The sequence below is a fragment of the Pleuronectes platessa genome, chromosome 4 (genome assembly GCF_947347685.1).
Source record: "Pleuronectes platessa chromosome 4, fPlePla1.1, whole genome shotgun sequence".
In the NCBI taxonomy this organism is placed as follows: Eukaryota; Metazoa; Chordata; class Actinopteri; order Pleuronectiformes; family Pleuronectidae; genus Pleuronectes; species Pleuronectes platessa.
Genome location: NC_070629.1, coordinates 21807168 through 21827153, shown reverse-complemented (window position 1 = coordinate 21827153; position 19986 = coordinate 21807168). Strand labels below are relative to the sequence as shown.

Genomic DNA, 19986 nt, shown 5'->3' with positions numbered 1-19986 from the left:
AAGGTACAGACTTGACAATGCAGCCTTAAGTCTACCACTAAGGATCATGGTGGAAATCAGATAATCATTCTTCTGATTCTATCATCACACATTTGCCAGGACAAACCTCTATAATGTGAGGATTGTCAGCATTCCCTCCTTCTCATCATTATAAACTCCAAAGATCTGATGTATAAGGACATAACTTTGGATTTGAGTAACTTTGAATCACATTTGTCTTTATCTACTCTTCCTTATTATCTTTTCTAGAAGCTTTTCTGGAAGTGGTGTAGTTAGCCATAACTTTTCTAACCTATGAAGTGTCTATGGATGTGTAGTGTAGATAACTTTACCTCCACCAAGGTGACGCACAAAAAGTTGTTGCAGCTTCTCATTATGTTGGATTTTCTACTTATCTCTGTTCTATGTCTTTTGATTGGGCCCCAATAACTTGTGATGTTTGTCACTATTAGAAACTTTTGGATTAATATTTGTTGTAGTTATCAAATTGGACCTTATCTGGCGATGAAGCAGTAATATAACAGTTGCTACCGCTCAGGCCTCAGTCACAGCTTCACTGTTTCAGAGAAGTTAAACCATTAATCGTCAGTAGAGATTGGCTCTGTGTAGAACCTGACAGACAGCTGAGCCCCCGTCTCGCGACCTCTGCTAGACGTCTCCAACATGGACTCACACTGACTCGCACCGACACACACAGAGATCCGCTCGTCCGCACACCCAGACACTGACAAAGAGACTTGGGCTGCGGTGGTTTTCCTAGGTCCCGGGACGTGAGGGGTTCCAGATGTTGGTAGGGAGAGATCTGTTTGTTTAGATTAGACTGCACAGCTGAGGGATAGATTAGTTCTGCCTGGACCGTGGAACGCTGTGCTGGGCCGTGCTGGGGGACTGGCCCATCGTCCGAGAGGAAAAAGAGGAGAGAGGAGGAGAGGACAGAGCGGCTGTTTATGTTTCATTTGGAACTGCCCTCCGCTGGCGACCCGTGGACGACCCCGCCTGGAAGCTGTGTGGCCTTCAGACGCACGCACTCAGCCACACACACACACACACACACAGACACACTACACCCATCTCAAATTCAATCTCTCAGTTCCTTCACAATGGAACGGAGCCGCATTTTTACATTGGCGATCTCACCTCGTGTCTGTCGTCACCTTCCCTCTGGGGGTGCGGAGGCGGACCACCATTAACTGCGTCCTGGAGCCGGCCGGGGTGTTTATCCTACGCTCAATCACGTGCTGCAGCTTTCGCGGGATTGTCTCTTCTCACACGGTGCTCACTCAGCACTGTTTATAAACACTCAGACACAGGAAGTTCTGTTTATTAGACAAAGCGACAGAGACCAATTGGGAGAGAGCTGCGCGCCTGCACAAAGTCTAACCTCAGAGGACGACTCTGTTTTTTTTTTTGTGTCCTGTTAAACATGTCGTGAAATTCAGTTATAGTTTGAAAGTTGTTTCTTTTTGCCGGCGTGGATCACATGATAAGTGTGTTGAGGCCAGATTGCATCCACAGTTATATTTATATCCAGTGTGACGCTCACAGGAAATTATTAGCTGAAACAGGAAGTTGTAGTATTGTGGGTCTCCTATTTTCCTCTCCACACTCACAGATGTGACTCGCCGCCCTCTCCATACTTTCCCGAGTGTCGGAGCTCGTGCCCATTGACCTCTGCTCGACTCCAGATCCATCCTCAGTTTCAGATTGCAGATGATTCTAGATGATCTTACGTTGATTAACGATAAGCCGCGTTCGGAGCAGCGGAGACGCAGACCAGAGGAATCAGACCCCTTTCGAGTTCCTTCTGGCTACAAATGGAAAAACGGAGCCATCCCTTGGCATTCTGGGTTCAGGCAAACACAGGCCAAATTGTAAAGAAAATAGCAGCACCGCCTGCCTCTAATTAAAACAGTATCGCGTAAACATTGGCCTTCCTGTAGGAACGGACCCTCGCTCCTTCGCTCTGTTTCTCTGCTGCTAGGAGAGCGAGCTGGAGATGTGGCCGTGTGGTGTGTTTTTTTTTCCAGGGCTGTGTTGACGGGTGAGAACGGGTACTGGGAGGAGAACGTTTGGAAACGGGGGCTTTTGAAGCTTGAGCTCTGGTGCAAGGGTTGAAGTTGAAACTGGGGGTGAAGCAGGGAGCTTGAGCTTCACTTTAATCTTGGCTGAGTTGCGGTACGCCTGTAGACTAAAGAAAGAGACGGGGGCCTGTAAGTGTTAAGAAGACGCCTTTTGTGTTCACCGTACACTGACTGAAGATACCCAGAGATATGTGTGAGTGATTAGTTCAAATGATTTTTATGGTTCCTCTGATTTACGGCCTGGACTAAGGGGGCACAGGCCTGTTGGTTGTAGTCCCAGGGCTACAGACGGAGGAGAGGCCCACGGTCCTGGAGCACTTTCTAGGGGTGGGTCAGGGGGGAGCATAAGTGTAGAGGCCAGGGGCCACGGGGGTAGACCCCTGGGACCCTGAGGTCATCTCGTTGGGGCCCCGCTATTTAAAACCTCACCTGATACTCACCCTGTGGCCTGGGTGCAGAGTGAGGACTCACAGCAGAGGGGAGGGGGGGAGGGCGGCAGTGGGAAGAGCGCAGCAGAAGTAGCAGCTGTCACTGATCCTTGTTCGGTCCTGTATACGTCCTGGTGTGCGTGGGTTCGAACCCATGCACGCCTATGAGTGTGACATGAGCCCGATGCTGCCGGAGGAATACTTTATTTAGTGTAGAAGTATTTTCCTCTTGATTATGAATTTGGGTTTTAATCATTTGACATGTGTCCTCCAGCAGAGGGCAGTGAATTGGATATATGATTTTCCTTTAATCTCTGGATTAAAGCCCTCCTCTGACCCCTAACCCTGAATATTAAGACCATTTGAAATACATATCCAAATTCTACATTAGTGCAAGTCATCACTGTTGCTTTAATGACAGCATTTGTTGAGGAATGCAACAAACAACAGGAAATCCAAACTCATGCCCTTCTAAATGTTAATGTGCCTTCATCTTATTCCTGATATCAATGTGCTAAGAGTTAGAATCCATTCTTATCTGCATCCTGAGTCAGACTTAATGTTTCAGAATCCAGTGTTTCTCCACAGCGACTCCCTCCCTGCCCGGCATGTCTGTTTTGTATCTAGTGTGATTAAGAGCTGAGTTGACAGAGTTGGTGGTTGTTTTGTTGTTTTGCTGGTAATGGCAGCAAAGAGAAGGGAGCGGTGTAATGTTGAGTGCATGCGGAAGAAGTCTTGACATCCTTTCTTGTGGACGAAGATGAGGAGGAGGAGGAGTGCCCTGAATGCGGTGTCTCCACTGAAGGGATTGTGGTTTGCATGATTGAATTATCCAGCTTTTGATGTGTATGGGAGCATTGATACATGCATGAATGCACAGGCGCGTGCACATACACACACACCCACACATGCACATTTGCACATGCAGAGAGGCTTTTGGAGTCTCCTGTGAATGAGGAGGTGGTTGACTCGGGCTGGCATGGCAGGCTATTTTGATGGGCCTCGCTTTGCTATTTTCTCTTTTTATTCATCTGTTTCCCTCATTTTCTTTTTCTTCTCCTTTTCCTCTCCACTATCATCCTCCTGCTGTATCTCCGGCCACTTTCACTCAGCAGCCGCAAGCAATCAGACACACAAATGCACCCACACCCAGTCCTTTTCCCCTCGGCTTGCACAGCATCGTCTGTCTTTCTGTCACCATCTGTTCCGCTCTCTTCCAGAGGCCGGCGCACATCCACACTTTTGAACGTTTTCCAAACTGGACTCAATTAAGTTTTGTGTTTATCAGTTCACTACAAACAGGATTAAACCTCTGAGGAAGGAATAACATTCCAGCGTGTTGTGTTAAACTTTACGAGTTGATGAAAAGTGTAGGCTAGCCGGTGAGGGATTTAGTGTGGGGCAACATTGCGCCTCCGGTACTGTACACAGACTTTCTGCGCTGTTTTCCCAGGCTGGCTCTGCATACTTTTGAAAGCAGTTGTGTATATATACATATATTTATATATGTATATATATGAGATCTAACTGCACCGATGCAGATGCAAAGTAACTTTTGGGGAAATTTGCTTGTTAGCCTTTTGTCCGTGTGCGACCGTCGTGTGTGTGAACGCGAGCTCCCATTCACAAACACACATCCTGAGATGCCTCCAAGCTCTCTGTTTACATTTTGCATTCTTTCAGGCGCTCTTATTCAAAAACCAGAGCCCTGCGAATGACCAACCACAGGAGACTTCAGAGAGAGTTACCCCCACCTCTCTCTCCCCTCTCTCCCTCTCTCCCTCTCTCTCTCTCTCTCTCTCCTATCCCTCTCTTTTCCTCTCTGCCAGAAAGGTCTCTCTCTTTTACCCGAGCCTCCTCTCCCCTCCTGCCTCCCCTCTCACCAACACCACTCCCCCCCGTCCCTGGCTGGAGAGAGTGGCCTCAGAATGCCAGATGTATTACAGAGTGAGGCACGGCAATGTAAACACTCAGCCCTGCCATGAGAGCAGGGTGGTCTGGCCTCCCTCCTTCTCCTTCCCTTCCCCTCGCCTCCCTCCCTCCCTCCCTCTTCCCCTTTCCTCTCTTCCCTCCCTCACAGTGCTGACTGCCAGAGGGGTGGAGAAAGTACAAAACAGCAGAGGGTGTGTGTGTGTGTGTGTGTGTGTGTGTGTGTGTGTGTGCGCTGGAGGGGGAGACCGAGCGAGGGAAGGAGCAGGAGTATAGTAGCGGCAGTGTGTTTGTGTTTTGGCGGCGGTGCTTACCCTGCACCAGGAGAGAGACCAGGGGTGTGGATTGATGCTTCTCAGACGAAAGCGGCGAGAATTTTTCATGCAAACTCACTATAAACATCTCCTGCAAACTGCGTCTGCGCTGCTGGCTGGGATGTGTGTTTTTTTGGTTTCATAGCCCCTCTGGCTCACACGGGTTACGTGTGGAGCAGTATAGTTCATTGCAATTCCTGCAGTACAACGTCATAGAATCTGGAAGTAACAGCAATTATCCCAGTACCACACATGCACACACAAGGAGGCATAAAGATACAGAGACATAAAACATTTCCTCTCTCGGATGATTGAGAGGTTTGAAGCTCCGGATTGAGTCAGTATGTGTCGGAGTGAGCTGAGGCCGCCAGAGAGGAGTCCAGCTGAGGAGTCGGGACAAGAGAAGCACTTGTGACCTGACACCACAGGCTGATGTGTTGTTAAGTGCATAGAGGCCTGATGTCACTGTCTCTCCGGTTTTCTGTTTCGACATTTACATCCAGCATCTCTGTCCAGGGTTGAAAGATATGAAAAAAAAGGTGATGTGTCTCAGCACTTTGAAATCGTTTTGATCGTTCGAAAATAGACTGAGCTTCCGGTTCAAGCTGCGACCGGAAATATCAATTTGTTAGTTTTCAAAAGCGAGCATCACATCAAAGATGCTTTGTTTGTTTACAATCAGGGATCAAACTTTCATCTTTTCTTTTCTGTTAATTTATGTTACAAACTCTTACAAACCCTTGTGTGTTTTATTCTATTTGACCTCTTTTTAAACTAATTTTGGTTCATTCTCACTGTTCCCATCAGCTTCAATTTTTGCTGTAGAAGGAGCTTGTAAGTTTTCCACTTACAAGCTCCAATGTGCTTGGCTACATGTCCAACACCGAACAGCAGACAAGGTTAGTGGAGAGCGAACAAAGTATAGAAGTTAAAGAACCAGGAGGGGGGTGAATGCAATGCACCGTCATCCGACAAGGAGCTTCATCGGTCAATGCATGCATGCAATTTCACATTCCTTGTAACGTGAACTCCATTTGAACTGGTGTGCAGTGTTTTGGCATCTGAGAAGCCTTTAAATCCATAGATCTATTGCTCACACTGAACTCTTATGTCTCACTGATACGTGAAGCAACACAGCTCCTCGCCAACCTTGGTCAGGTCAAGTCTCTTTTTCCCTGGCGAGCCTAAAGTTGAAGTGAAAAGTGAATCATTAAAACTTCTGTTCATGAAGTCGGACCTTCAGGAGCCTTTCAAAGAACTTCAAGCTGTTTTTGTATTTCTCGCCTTCGGTCTTCTGTTCCACACTCAGCACTGTGTGATTCTGGCATAACCTGAAATCACGGGCCATCACACCAGGAAATGACAGAGATGGCTGCTTGAGATTGGCTGCTCAGGCTCATGTCACGCTCTGTTATGGCTGTGGGCTTATCACAGGGCCATACATGTGGCAGGACAGGGACAGAAGATACAGGATGAGTTTGTTTTGTCCCTACCGAGTTAATAACAAAGTAGTTTTTCACTTATTTTGCTTGATAAAAATGAGAGTGCTATCTCTGAACATTTGACAACACCTTTCCATTGCTTCCAACGGCGGCAGCATCTCTTACGCTTTTTCTTGGTCACCTACAACAATTAACACATCACTCGCCTGACACCTTGGGTTTTAAGAAATAATCCCCGACCACTGCACACATGCACGCACATGCTTCAAACAGAGTTTAGCGTTTTCTTTTCCTACCGGTCTTGCTCCGTGAATCCATTGGTGTTGAATAGGATTTTTTTTTTTCCAGGGTGGGGGTTTGGGTGTTGAGTGGGACCTGAATGAAGGCAGCAACGTGGAAGAATCTGCCCATTGAGGAGTGTGTGAATGTACACCTCGGGCCCAGGGGAAGCTGCATTGGGAGCCAGCCGACTGCTAAATACACCCATTTTAGGGGCTGCAGGGACCGGACAGGTGATTAGCATAATCAGGGGCGAGGGGAGCCATACATATGGTAATGCTGGAGCTGGGGGGCTGAGGGTTGGTGGTATGGGTGTGAGGTTGGCTGAAGAGGAAGGGTGGGGGTGGGGTCACATTTGTGTCAGGGGTCGGAGTGTGACAACCGGCTACACAGCGACAGACAGCCACAGAGCAATTATGCTCTCTGCTTCTTCTGATTTCTTTCGCGCTCTTTCCTGTAGTTCTTTCGCTTTTTTCCCCCTCTCCTTCCTTAGTCGCTCACTATCTACCTTTCTTGTATTACTCTTCGCCTGTGTGGCAGCCCCCTCCTCTTTGAGAGCTGAAAGGAGAGAGAGCGAGGGGGAGACAGAGCCAGAGAGTGAAGGGGGCTCGCCGTGGGTCAGAGAGGGTCTCGGCTCTCAGTGAGGCCTTTCATCACGTATTTGGGGCTGTGTGCACACCTGCATCGCAGAGCCCGCGTTCAGAAACCACTCTTATTGCGCCATGAACTGAAGTGCACGCGGCTCCCACAACCACTTCAATCGCTGGGACTCTTTCCACTGCCGCCACGACAGAGAAACTATATATTGAAAGAATAATAATGTGGAATCAAGGTCCACTTGCGGAAGGTGGATCTGACAAACGAGCAGTGACTAACCCTTAACTTTAAAAAGCTAAATGGGAGAACAGTCTTTGCAGTGTCCTACAAGTGTTTGTGGTTTTGAGTGAGCACAAGAGAGGAATACTGGATGTGGATTGTGAGGTCACATATTTGCACTTGCGTGACAAGTTTTAACGACACAACCATTAAAGTTATCGAATCACTGTGCAGGTCACAATACCCGATTTGCTGTCTTGTGATAGGTAGTTTGGCGACAGGGGGGTAATATACCTCAGATCTTTCCCTGACTCGATGTCTGGTCAACCCGTCCTGCACTCTGATTGTAGTTGTAGACGATTTGTCCTGATATTTAGCTCCTCTAGAAAATCTTTGAAGAGTTCATATAGTGATTGGCGACTGCTGATCAAATGCCTCCTAGGCTCTGATCTGGGGCTTTTGTCAGCAAGTTTCCAAATTTGTTGGGCTTAAACATTTATATTGTTTAGAGTCTTGAGATATTAACTTGAATCTTGTGTATATTTTGAAAGTGGTTGAATTTTGTTGCCTAGTTGTTATTGAACCCTTTGGATCACAGTTAGAAGAGATAGGCACTTTGCATCCTCACACGATCAGTTCTAAGAATCGTTGACAGTTCCTCTGAGTTTTGAGGGGGTCTTTAAAGACATAGTAGCAACAGTTTGGAACAGCAGATATTTAACTTGGCAGGAAAATCCCACAGATAAAGATGGAGTGAGGGACAGACGCAGAGTGACGGCAGATGGTAGGAGGCAGAAGCAGATGAGCGGCGGAGGGAGAGGAGGCAACAGGTGGGTTCTTCTCAGTGATCAAAGCGCTGTCAGGTGATTGGCGGTGGCAGCTGAGAAGTAAATGAAGAAGAAGACGAGGGACAAAAGAAAGGATGTTAACAGCGAGGTGGGGTAATCTCTACCTGAGTAGATGAACAGAGTTACCAACCGAGATGAAACAAAGTCTAATTAGAGACCTCTGAGGAAATAGAACAAAAAACCAAATCTATAGTACGTTAGTAATTAAGTATAAGTAGCTGTGTCTTAAGTTTTTTATTTGAATATTCTCTATATGCTGAAGACAAACTGTAACTGACACTGAATGAGAGAAGATTCAAATGCAGCCCACACATGTTTTCACCCTTGTTTGATTATTTGTTGGTTGGTTTGTTATCCGATTTTTACCAAACCTCTAGGGAGGATGCGGTATGAGTCAGGGAAGAACCCATTCAATTTTGGTGCGGATTGAGGAATTTCTTTTCACTTTCTATAACATATTGGTGGTATTTAGGGAGTTGGTGAAGCTTGATTGAATTTAAGATGACTGTTGGGCCTTGATGGATGTATAAACTCTCCTGAGCTCTAGTCAAGTTTCTGATGAATTAAGATGACACCACAACTTTATGATGAAAATTAACACATGCAAGTCCCTTTACATTCAAATCATAATGTATATCTCACATGGAAAACAAATGTCCTTCTCTTCAGCTCGCTCCACATCATATCCTCATGTAGATGTTACACATTCTTGTTCAGGTATTGGGGGGGGGGGGGGGGGGGGCGTATAGGCTACAGGCAGTCGCTGTAAACCTTGGTGGCAGAACGATGACCTGGTTTTGGGGGGCTTCCTCCTCACCACAGGGGTTCCAGCTGAGAGGGGGCCTAATCCAGCTAATCCTTTTGTCTGCGCGTACACGCACGCACACACACATACACACACACACACATAATCACAGAGTGAAGGTTTTGTGTAGCCACATGCACATTTGAACAGTATATTCACATATGCTTTCACAAGGTCCCCACCGATGAATCAACAGTCCCTTGAACTGCTTTAATGTCGAAATATAAGTGAGGCTTGTGTTATCAGTGGTGAAAGTCACATGGGCCTCAAATTGATTCTCGGAATGCTTAAGGGAGGGAAGTCATTTTTAATATCTATTCATCAATTCAAATGTTGTGCTAAATATTATCCGACAGAGAAACACATACAAAGAGGAGGTGTGTGTGTTTTTGTATGTTAGGAGCAAGGTGTGTGTGTGTGTGGGTTGTTGGCCACCGGTGGATCGGTGTTTTCCTTGAAAGCGCGAGAAGCTTCCGTCGTCAGGCGTAAGAGATGTGCGGGGGGGGTTGGGGCCGCGCTGTTATGTATCGCATGGAAAAGAGAAGAGAGAGTTGGGGGGCGGGGGGGGGGCAGGCTGGCTTTGACAGAGAGGCCGGGCTGATTGCCATCATGATCTGGCCAATCACAGTGGAGAACTGAATAGACCAAAGAGAGAAAGTGAGAGTATAAAGGGGAGGGGGGTTCAGAATTGAAAGGAGGGAAGGGGGTGATGTCAGTTCCTTAGAAACCTACTTTCTCTCCCTGGGTCCCCGCCGCCTCCCGCTCCCTCACTCTGAGAATAGGGGGGACCAGGGGTTAATGTTATGCAACATGCTGAATACCCACACTGAGGGCTCCAATACAGTGACACACATTGGCCTTCTTCTTCAAGCCCACTTCAATGTCTTCTTGGACTATTTCTACTTCTATTCCTTCTTCTATTCCTTCTTTTTCTACATTTTCTTCATCCTCTTCCAGGTCTTTGTCATCGACTTCTACTTCTACGCCTCTATTAACTCCTTCTCCTTCTTACACCTCTGTGACTTGTCATTATTAAGATGCATTTATTCATCCCAAACACATGCACAGTCATGCAAAGGCACACTCATGCAGGTAGGGAAATTTAATCTCTGCTTTTGACCCATCTTGTGCAGTACACACAGAGCAGTGAGCAGCCGCGTACAGGCGCTCGGGGAGCAGATGTTAGGGGAGTAAGGTGCCTTGCTCAGGGGCACTAGACAGGGTAGGGAGACTCTTGGATTTTTGGACAGATCAATCCAGGTTCGTCTTTTGTTGTCTCTCCGTGGAGTCGAACCAGAGACAAACCAGAGACCTTCTCTGCCCATAGTCCAAGTTTCTGCCACTAGACCACCGCCTCTATACCTCCACTCCTTCTTCTGCTCCCTCTTCTACTTGTTATACTTCTTCCAATACTTTCTCTCCTTCGTCCTCAGCTCCTACTTCTACATCTCCCTCCTATGCTTCTGCTTTTCTGCTTTTCTTCTTGTACTTAAACATTTTCTTCCTCCGCTTCAATTCCTTCATCTTGTTCTCCTACTTCTACACCCTCTTCTACTTTTTCTTCTTCTTAAACCTTTACTCCTCTTCTAAATACTTCTACATCTTCTTCTACTCTTAGCTCTGCTCCTCCTCCTTCTCCCTCTTCTACTTGTTCTTCTTTTAATACTTCTACGCATTTTCTATCATACTTCTACTCCTCCTTCTTGTACTTCTTCATCATCTTACACTTGTCTTCGGTGCTTGTACCATCCACCAATCATTGAAAAAGGTTGAGCTTGCATTTACACATAGATGCAAGCTCACATAGATGCATATAAATAAAGAACATTGAATAAGGTAAAAGTCCTCTGAAGTGTAAAGCATGTGTTATAAAGTTTACTGATAGAAGGCAGAGTCTGTCTACACGATCACTTAAATAACTGATTTAGGGCTTCATATACCAACCATATCTATTTGGATTAACCTGCAGATTATTCTCCCAACGAACCGATAATTCAGTTGGTCTATGATGAGTCAAAAAAGAATCATAAAATCCACCTCCAAAGTATACACGGCCCCAAAAAAATAAAAGATTCAGCTTGTTTTGTGAAACTCTAAAATGTTTGGCCTTTGATCGGAGTAATTTCCTCCCTGAGCTCAGGTATCATCACACCGGCTTTGTCTCAAAGATGAATCAGATAAATAATCTGTTGAATGGGGCGACTGCGGTGCAGGTTGGAGCGGGACACCTCGAGATATCAACATGCCGGGGTCAGCCAGTTTTCTTAGGAGAAGGAATATGGGAATATGTGTCATTGAAGAAACACAGCTGTGTGTACACACACACTCACGCACATGCTCGCGAGTCCGCCCCGCTCTCACACACTAGCACACACTCGCACACACTCGCGTATATTTTCTCGGTCCAGCTGGGGTGTTAATTTCGCCCCGAGGCTGTGTGAGTGTTGACCCCAAAACGCTGTAACCTCGTGAAGTGTGGAATTCTCCAGGCCTGACGCCGTAATGTGCTGTTTCCTGTAGAGGGAGAGTGCATTCCTTTGACTTGTCCCATTCCCTGGCTGCTCGCTGTACACTTCAGGTCTTTGGGTGGCAGCCCGCAACTCCGAGAGAAAACACAAGCACGGCCCTCCCGCGTTTTTTCAATCAGACCTTTTCCTCATCTCCTCGCACGTGTGCTGAAAAAATGGACGCACCTCTTTCTCTCTACCTGTGATCCCATGTTTCTACTACGGCACTGTGATTACATGGAGCCCCGGGGCGAGCGTTGCCTCCGAGCGCTGAGTGTGCCAGACGAGCCGGCTTGTTAGTGCACTGTCAGCGTGCGTCGGATCTAAATCAGTTCCATGCGTGCTCCTTTCTGGAGCCAGTGCTGGTGTAATGTAGCTGTGTATCTGGCCCTGGCAGCAGAGAGCATGTCGCTCCAGTTAGCCCGGGCCTGCTATTAATGATGAGTATTATAAACATGCCTTCAGACAGGATCAGATGGTAATGCTGTTTGGGTCCAGAAAAAAAGAAATCAAGTGTGTTTTCCTAATGCCCCGAGACATGGCCCCCCTCCCTTGCCGTTCCATTGGTCTGCTTGGGTGGTCCAGCCCAGCAGAACAGCCATGCTTATGTTCAACTTTAATGCCCTTACAATGGGCTGAAAAATATACAATCTGAGCCTGCTGTTGCATGAATCGAACAGAATCGTTAAATTGGATTAAGGCGTGATAAAATGTTACAGATTTTTCACACAGTTAGCCATCGCACTGGTCATTTTGGAGCTGGTAAAGGAAGAAGAAGAAGAAGGTGCAGTTGCTGATGATAGAAGGGTGCAGACACACACACATGCAAAAGAAAAAACTGATTACACACTTCTTTATATTATATCAAATATTTTACAGTTATTATACACTTTGTTGTCCTTAATTTGTCTGAATGTTTGAGGTATTGCTCATGCTATCTTGACTGTAGTGTGTTTTCGTGTGTGTGTGTGTGTGTGTGTGTATGTGTGTGTGTGTGTGTGTGCGACAGAGACTTTGCCAGACTTGCCTTCCCTGTGCTGGGGTGGAGCAGGGCAGCTAAAGGGCCTGAAAGGCTGCTTTTGTAGCTCAGACTAGCTGAGAGCTTAGAGCGCACGCACAGGGCTTAGTCCCACCACGATACTGGGAGCGAAGCCTGGAAGGGAGCCTCTCTCTCTTTATCACACACACACACATACACAGTCACACACACATGCAGTCAATGTGGTCTGGAGCTGCGGACTTGTTAGCAAATTTGAGTCGAACCGTTGAGCTGATTCTGTGAAATGTGGATTTGTTGAAGTGATGTTACATGTCTGGATTCAGAGGGGCTGGGATGTTTGGCATCGCACTGGTACGAGCTCCCTGTGAGCAACGTGCCACTGTGTCAGATACAAGTCCGATAGTGTTGTGGCCAGGCTGAGACGTCTTTAGGTTTGGATCCAGAGGATCACGTCTCGAGTCACAGATGTTTTAGCACCTAATGCTGCTTGTGTGTGTGTGTGTGTGTGTGTGTGTGTGTTTGTGTGTGTGTGTGTATGTGTGTGGTACGGCTGTCTAATCTTCCGTCAGTGTCTGAAAGATATGTGTGGGTGCATCATAATGTGTTTATTTCTCATTATATATTATACAAATTAGTTAAGAAAGCTTAAGTACTTTTCATTTGTATTTGTTAAACAGATTTCTGAAAGTATGATTCTGCCTGAACAACTACCCTCCTGCATCAGTGCTGTCTTTACGTTGAGGACCACCATGAAAGCCTGTGTAGCCCCGGCTTCTGTTAACATCCCTAAATATATGAAATAAGCTAAACTAAACCAAACCAAAAATAGTTTGATGATGTTTTGATTTGACTTAAATCCTTAGACAGACTTTGGTGCATGTTTTTCCCAATTACCTCTGGCAGTTAATGCAAATTGTGGTCCTCAGATTCTTCTTGCAGTGGAATCAACTTTTGGATGCAGAGGGACACGGATGTTAAAATGTGTTTACGTCATTTTGAAAATATATGTTAAAAGACGAAAACATTCCACAACACACAATATGATTGTGTTTGAATATGTGCACAGAGGGTTCAAATGTGCAAATGTTTTCTTTGTCCAGTCGGCGGACGTGTGAACCAGGAACTGAGGTACACGCGGCAGAAGATCGGTGAAGAGTCCATGTTTAACCCTCAGTTGATGATCCAGACGCCGCGGGAGGAGGGAGCCAGCGTCCTCACGGTGGAGGCGCTCCTGCAGCACCTGGAGTCAGCCCTGCGAGCCAGCAGAGTTCATGTTTACCTTTACAGCAGGTGATATGAGTTTAGGATTTCTTGTTTATTTGTATTTAAGCTTCATGTTTTCCTGCTCTGGACAGTTCAAGTCTGAAATCACCGATTTGTCTGAAAGTCAAATAAGCGTGCAGCAAATGTCTGAAGCTTGTATTAAGGAGTCTCTGTGGACACTGTGTCAGAGAGACCACATTGGTTAGCTTATAATATTATGTATATTTCGTTCCATTATATTATATTATCAGCTGTTTTTGATATGTTGTCCATCTCACTCACTGCATGTGCACTGACACACAACATCTATCAGGTGTGTTAGCATGTTCAGAACTTTATGATGATAGATTTTATTAAGAAAAATTGAAGTTCTGTTGTGATGGGCTCTGAGTCTTAAAGTAGACGGAACAAAAACTAAACAGAATCTCTTCTTCTCCTTTTCAGACAATGGAAATTAGAAAATTTATGCTACAAATCAGGAGATCTTGTCACGGAAATTCCTTTTATGGATCTGGTAAGATTCATTTCGATTCAGGACTTTTACTCCCTGCACTTTTCAAACTTCTCTTTTTCCATATCCATTAATGTGTGTCTCTTTTGTTGATCCAATTAGTTCATAGAAAAGCTACATCCCTGCCTCATCATCACCCCTCTGGACTGTTTCTGGGAGGGAGCCAAGCTCCACTCTGGAATGCTCTATCTCCAGTAAGTCGGCAAAACACCTTTCTACAATATAAAATCTTTATTTTGTGATATGTCCGCGCTATCACAACATACCAATACAGCATATCATTCAATTGACCAAATTTCTTTCAAGCATTAAGTCCAATGATGAAATGCCTTTAAAAAGGTCTTTCCTCACTGAGAGTTTAGGGCCAAAAGGATCTTAAACACTGAGCTCACGTGTGCTGGTTATGGAAGAGACTGTATATGGTAACGTGTCGGTATGTCCACATTGAGAGAAGCAGGAGAGCCGGACCTCTAAGGCTTGATTTTACCCCTTTAGTAGAGGCTGCCCAAACACGCTCAACCCATCCAGAGAGACACCACAGAGGAACAAGTTTGTGTGTGTGTGTGTGTGTGTGTGTGTGTCCTGAACTCGTCCCCTCTGAAGGCTCTATTGTAGTGGTTGCTGGCATGCGTATCGCTGGTGATAGTTCCTCTCCAGCCCTGGGCCTCACATCATTGTCTGACCCTTCTGTTGCTAATGGCCTGCTGCTACAGTAATACTCAGCAGACCTGTACCTCTGCATGTGTGTGTGTGTGTGTGTGTGTGTGACATCGCCATCACTGCACACTCATGTTATTTTGATGTTTAAAATGCATCAGCTCGGGTAACCGTCGTTAGAGTATGTGGATATACCTGTGAGTGTGTGTGAGTGTTGCCCGTGATGGTCTCGGATGGAAGATAAGGTTTTTACTAGGTTCTGGTTGGGAGGCTGGGAATAATAACCCAAGCCTGGTTAAGCACATACAATGTAGTCTGAATGACACAGAGAGAGAGAGATTCAGAGAAAGAGAGATTGGAATGTGTGAGGCAGAGAGAGCATAGAGGGACAACGACCAGTTTAGGGCTGGAATTTAGCACTGTGCCATATTGCATGATGGGAATTGGTCTCCGTTTATTGGTTTTTGTCACCTAGCATGAAAGAGATTATTTTCTGCTCTCCCAAATTTGACTGGAGGGAAAATCCGGGGGGGAATGTGGGTTAATAAATGCAACCGACCCTTCAACACATTATGTCCTCTCACTGTCTGTCTCTGCTTATAAAACCATTATCATGTGAAACAAGCGGGTAACAAACAACACAGAAACCAAATAAACAATCTATGAAACGCGTCAACTAAACATCAAAGTTACGTCAACTTAACAAACCAGTTGATCTAAAGTAGTAGTGAAATGGTGTGAAAATGTCATTTCTATTATAAGCTGAATGATGTAGTTGTTGCGCAATACATGTTTAAAATGGACATCTTGAGCAATAGTTTGATCAGTTCAGCTGGATTTTCTCTTCAAAAATAGCTGAAGTAACTGTGTGAGTACAATATTATTACCAGTAGGATGAGTGGTAGCTAAAAGTACAAATACACATCCTTGGAGTCATGGTTAAACTTTCCTCCTGTTGACTTTGACCTGTGCAGAGGTAAAGACCCTCTTCAGTGGACCAACTTGGACCCTAAAGACTTCCTTGAGGAACTGCGAGGGACCGATATCGCCGTGGAAGCCTTTGAGGACATGTTGGAAAAGGCAGACGTTGGACACGGCTACATGGATAGACCCTGTCTGAACCCTGCTGACCCCGACTGCCCCCTCACCGCGCCCAACAAGAACTCAACTAAGGTAGGGACACATGCACGCTCAAGCTTTTAGCTGGGAATCCCGGTGTGTGAATATGAAACATTAATGTGTAAGTGAAACAAAACATGGTCCGGTGCTGACAGTATTTTCTCGCACGCTGCGTTTATGGCTCCAGCCGTTCGATGTGGCGCGGGCCCTGAACGGCGGCTGCCATGGTCTGTCCAGGAAGTACATGCACTGGCAGGAGGAACTGATCGTGGGAGGGACCACCAAGAACGGCAGTGGACCCCTGCTCAGGTAACATACCCACGCTTTCACGTTTGTGTCTGTGTGTGTGTTTTTTTTTCTTCTTTCATGCTCTCCGAAACTGCACATGCATGCATGCGTGTGCGCCGTGTGCTGTAAATCTTGCAGTCATTAGCAGATTCCAGTGAAATCTTAGAGCTCCAGCTGTTACTGCTCAGCTTTGGCTGCGCTGCTTGGACAGTGCCCACTCATACACACACACACACACACACACAGACACACACACACACACACACATGCCAAGAGTGATCTATTGCCTGCCTAGTTGTCCAAATATACAGTGATTTTGGTACATGATCTTAATTCTAGCATAACCACAAAGACAAAGCTTTAAGATTATATGGTTTACCTATGGTCATGTAGTATACTCAGGTTTACTTGTGCAGTTACCTCTATATCCTCCATGCAGAACACCTTCATTCAGTCAGTTAATGTATTTTACGTGGGCTTTATGTACATATGTGTAAATATACACGTTATTAAGTAATAGGAGGTTTCCTTTAACGGAGGAAAGCTGCTCAAATTATTCATTATTTTGGTGAAGGACCATTTATTTCATGTTAAAATGCAGTTAATGTTGCACACATACACATACATGTGCACACACATACACATAATTACACACACACAGAGTACAGTGGGGTGCGTTGTTTGTTTTGTGGTCGTGTTTTTTCCTGGCAAGGTTGGGTCATTAGGGTGTCTGTGCGTGCCTGCCTGCCTGCGTGTGTGTGTGTGTGTGTGTGTGTGTGTGTGTGTGTGTGTGTGTGTGTGTGCGTGTGCGTGTGCGTGTGCGTGTGCGCGTGCGCGTGCGCGTGCGCGTGTGCGTGTGTGCGTGTGCGTGTGTGTGTGTGGTTTAGTGGCTCCGTCCATCGGGCTGTTACTGCTGGCACTAAATTTCTCCATCTTGTTTACTAACTGGAAACATTACCGTGATTATCACAATATTACAGAGATTACATTCATAAAGAGAACGAGCAGCTAACGTCTGCGTCTGTGGTTCGTAAAATTTGATGATTGGAAAATAGGTAGACTGACTTAACCACTGTTCTTCAGCTGCCCTCACTGTCCAGAGTCATTAGTTAATGACTTATCAGTTGCGTTGCTTTAATGGCGTCCTAATTGGCACACGGAGGCTGTGAATTCCTCACTGCACTCAATAACCATGACCCTCAGAAAAATTTTGTCGGGACACAATCTGGAACCTCACAGATCAGAATAGGATTCTTATTATAGGCTCATATACTGGCTCATTCCTATGTCGCTATCAATTTCAGTCAGTAATCTTCTTTTGTCAGTACATTCCCTTGTGTGGATATACCTGGGTAATAAAGGTGAGTAAGGAAAAGTAAGCTCCACGTCTCTGTGCAATTTACTCTGGCTAATATCACTAATGTTATTAATAACAGACAAGAAAGCTGCTTTCAGATATGCAATGAAGTCCAGACATTAGCCTAACATTTGCTGGAGGGGCTGAACATTTTCTTGAGCTACAACTAGAACCAGCTCCCTTTTTAGAATGGCCCAAAAATCTGCCCCTGTGAGAATACAGCAGGACAATGTCAGGAAAATCCACAGCAGGGAACAGTGGGTAAAACTGGCAAAATACAAATATATATCAAGATCAAAAAGAGCACATGTACAGTACATGTAGAAGATGCCAGCAAATATTTAATTGTAGAAAGGCGTGTGATATTGCTTCTGCATTGGTTTTTCGATTATTGGTTGTTTAAAACAAGAATTTGAAAAATAAAAAATGTGTACCGCAATCAGCCACAACAAGGCTTATTATTTGTTGCCTTATTATGAATATTTTAAATCTATTTAACATGTGGATATTTCTGCTGCGCAGTGTCTGGCAAATGGAGCAAGTTTCACCGCTATGGGCAAATTTATCCAGGGCCCAACATTCAAATCAGATGGAACAATATTATGCTTAAGCAGCAGGTGGTCTTAACACACCACTGGTTATGATGACTGTTCTCCAATGGGCTCCAGATGCTGTGGTTTTGATGAATTTCGTTTTCCCTTCTTGGTTAAATTAGAGCCCTCTCTGTTCTGGGACCTCTGGTTTCGAAATTAAACTCCATTTTTAGTTTCTGGTCTTCGTGGAAGATTAATATTCTGGTGTTATTTCATTCCTCTCTGCTTCTCTCATCCCCCTGTTGGTTTGGTGTTCCTCATGGACGCTCCCAAGTAAAGTTGATGTTGTCCTGCACCCCATCTTATACTCTTTTTTTTTTGTTCTCCCTCTTTTTCCTCCCCTTTTCCCGCCTTCCCAGTGCCCAGGCCTTGCAGACCATGTTCCAGCTGATGACTCCCAAGCAGATGTTCGAGCACTTTCGCGGCTACGATGATGTTTCCCACATCAACTGGAACGAGGAGAAGGCAGCAGCCATATTGGAAGCCTGGCAGCGGAGATACTCTGAGGTGAGGGGGCCAACAAAGAAAGAGAAAGGAAAGGGGGGGGGGGGGGGGGAAGAAGTCTGCCCCAAGTCCTGTACAACAACGCTGTAAATCACTGGCCGGATACAGGTGAACATGTAAAGGCCCCATCCAAAGCCTGGGCCCCTGATAGATACTAGAACCACTGCTGGTGTGTGGTAAAGGGCTGAAGCCTCTCTCTCTCACTGCTCGGTAGAGAGGAGCGACAGAGCAACATGGAGAGCATGTCTGGAATACATTAACGGAGAGCTGGATATCCCTCTCTCTCTCTCTCTCTTTCTCGTACTCGCATACAGACGCACATGCAAACGCGCTCAAAAGTTCACACACAATCGCTTTCCCAGCTGTGGCCCCATTGGTGGCTCACGTGTGACATCATCTGGTCTTTGTTTTGAGGGCCCCAACCTCTGTTCGACATGGTGTGACCTTGTGTGTGTGTGTGTGTGTGTGTGTGTGAATACAAATGCGTGTGTGTGCACCATTTATCTTGGGGCCCATGAGTCGCTGATAGAAAAGAGTTGTGATGGTTCAGACACAGTGTTTTTTATCAATGGCAGTAGAAGTAAAGAAGTAAAAGATTTCAAAGTGTGTGTGCGTGTGTGTGTTATGAAAGATTTGGCGTGTCTGCAATATTATCTGCTTGCATATCTGTGATTGACACATACTTACATGGGTGTGTGTGTGTGTGATGTAGTGTGTGTTATCTAATGTGTGTCAGCCAGCTTTGCTCCCCACTGAGCAGTTACTACAGTTCAATGTGGAAGCCATCTGTCTGCCCCCAGATAGTGCAAGAGAGAGAGAGAAAGGGAGAGGGAGAGAGAGAGAGAGAGAAGATGGGCCATGGTTCTGTGTAGATAAACCGCCCACAACATATCAACTCAACAGATTCAACGCACTTTACCAGAAATCAGATAGCTGCAAGGGTCGGTTATGTACGGCGGAGTGTTAGGGCCCTGTTGAAAAAAAAGTTTTGATTTCAAAATAAAGTTGTAATATCAGCAGAATGAAGTCATAATACTTCATAATACATCATATTTAGAAAGCGCTTTTCAAAGCTCTCTTATACATTGTATAGGTTTCAGAAATAACGTAATACTTAATAGTTTGTGTCATTAATATCACATGATCAAAGTATCAGGACTTTGAAAAGATTGTGTACGATTGTGTGTTGGTAACATACAACTGTTAAACACCTCGTAGAAGTCCAGGTATCAGAATCGATATCAG

General features: G+C 45.6%; 1 protein-coding gene across 1 annotated transcript in view; it reads left to right on the top strand.

The window, feature by feature from the left end:
- Nucleotides 1-19986, top strand: part of ptch1 (patched 1) — a 48982-nt gene that overhangs the window by 3411 nt on the left and 25585 nt on the right. Inside the window, exons 3-8 of the mRNA XM_053421669.1 lie at nucleotides 13550-13739; nucleotides 14157-14226; nucleotides 14326-14417; nucleotides 15855-16053; nucleotides 16187-16308; nucleotides 18597-18744. Coding sequence (XP_053277644.1) covers nucleotides 13550-13739; nucleotides 14157-14226; nucleotides 14326-14417; nucleotides 15855-16053; nucleotides 16187-16308; nucleotides 18597-18744 — 821 coding nt within the window. The remainder of the gene's footprint in view (nucleotides 1-13549; nucleotides 13740-14156; nucleotides 14227-14325; nucleotides 14418-15854; nucleotides 16054-16186; nucleotides 16309-18596; nucleotides 18745-19986) is intronic.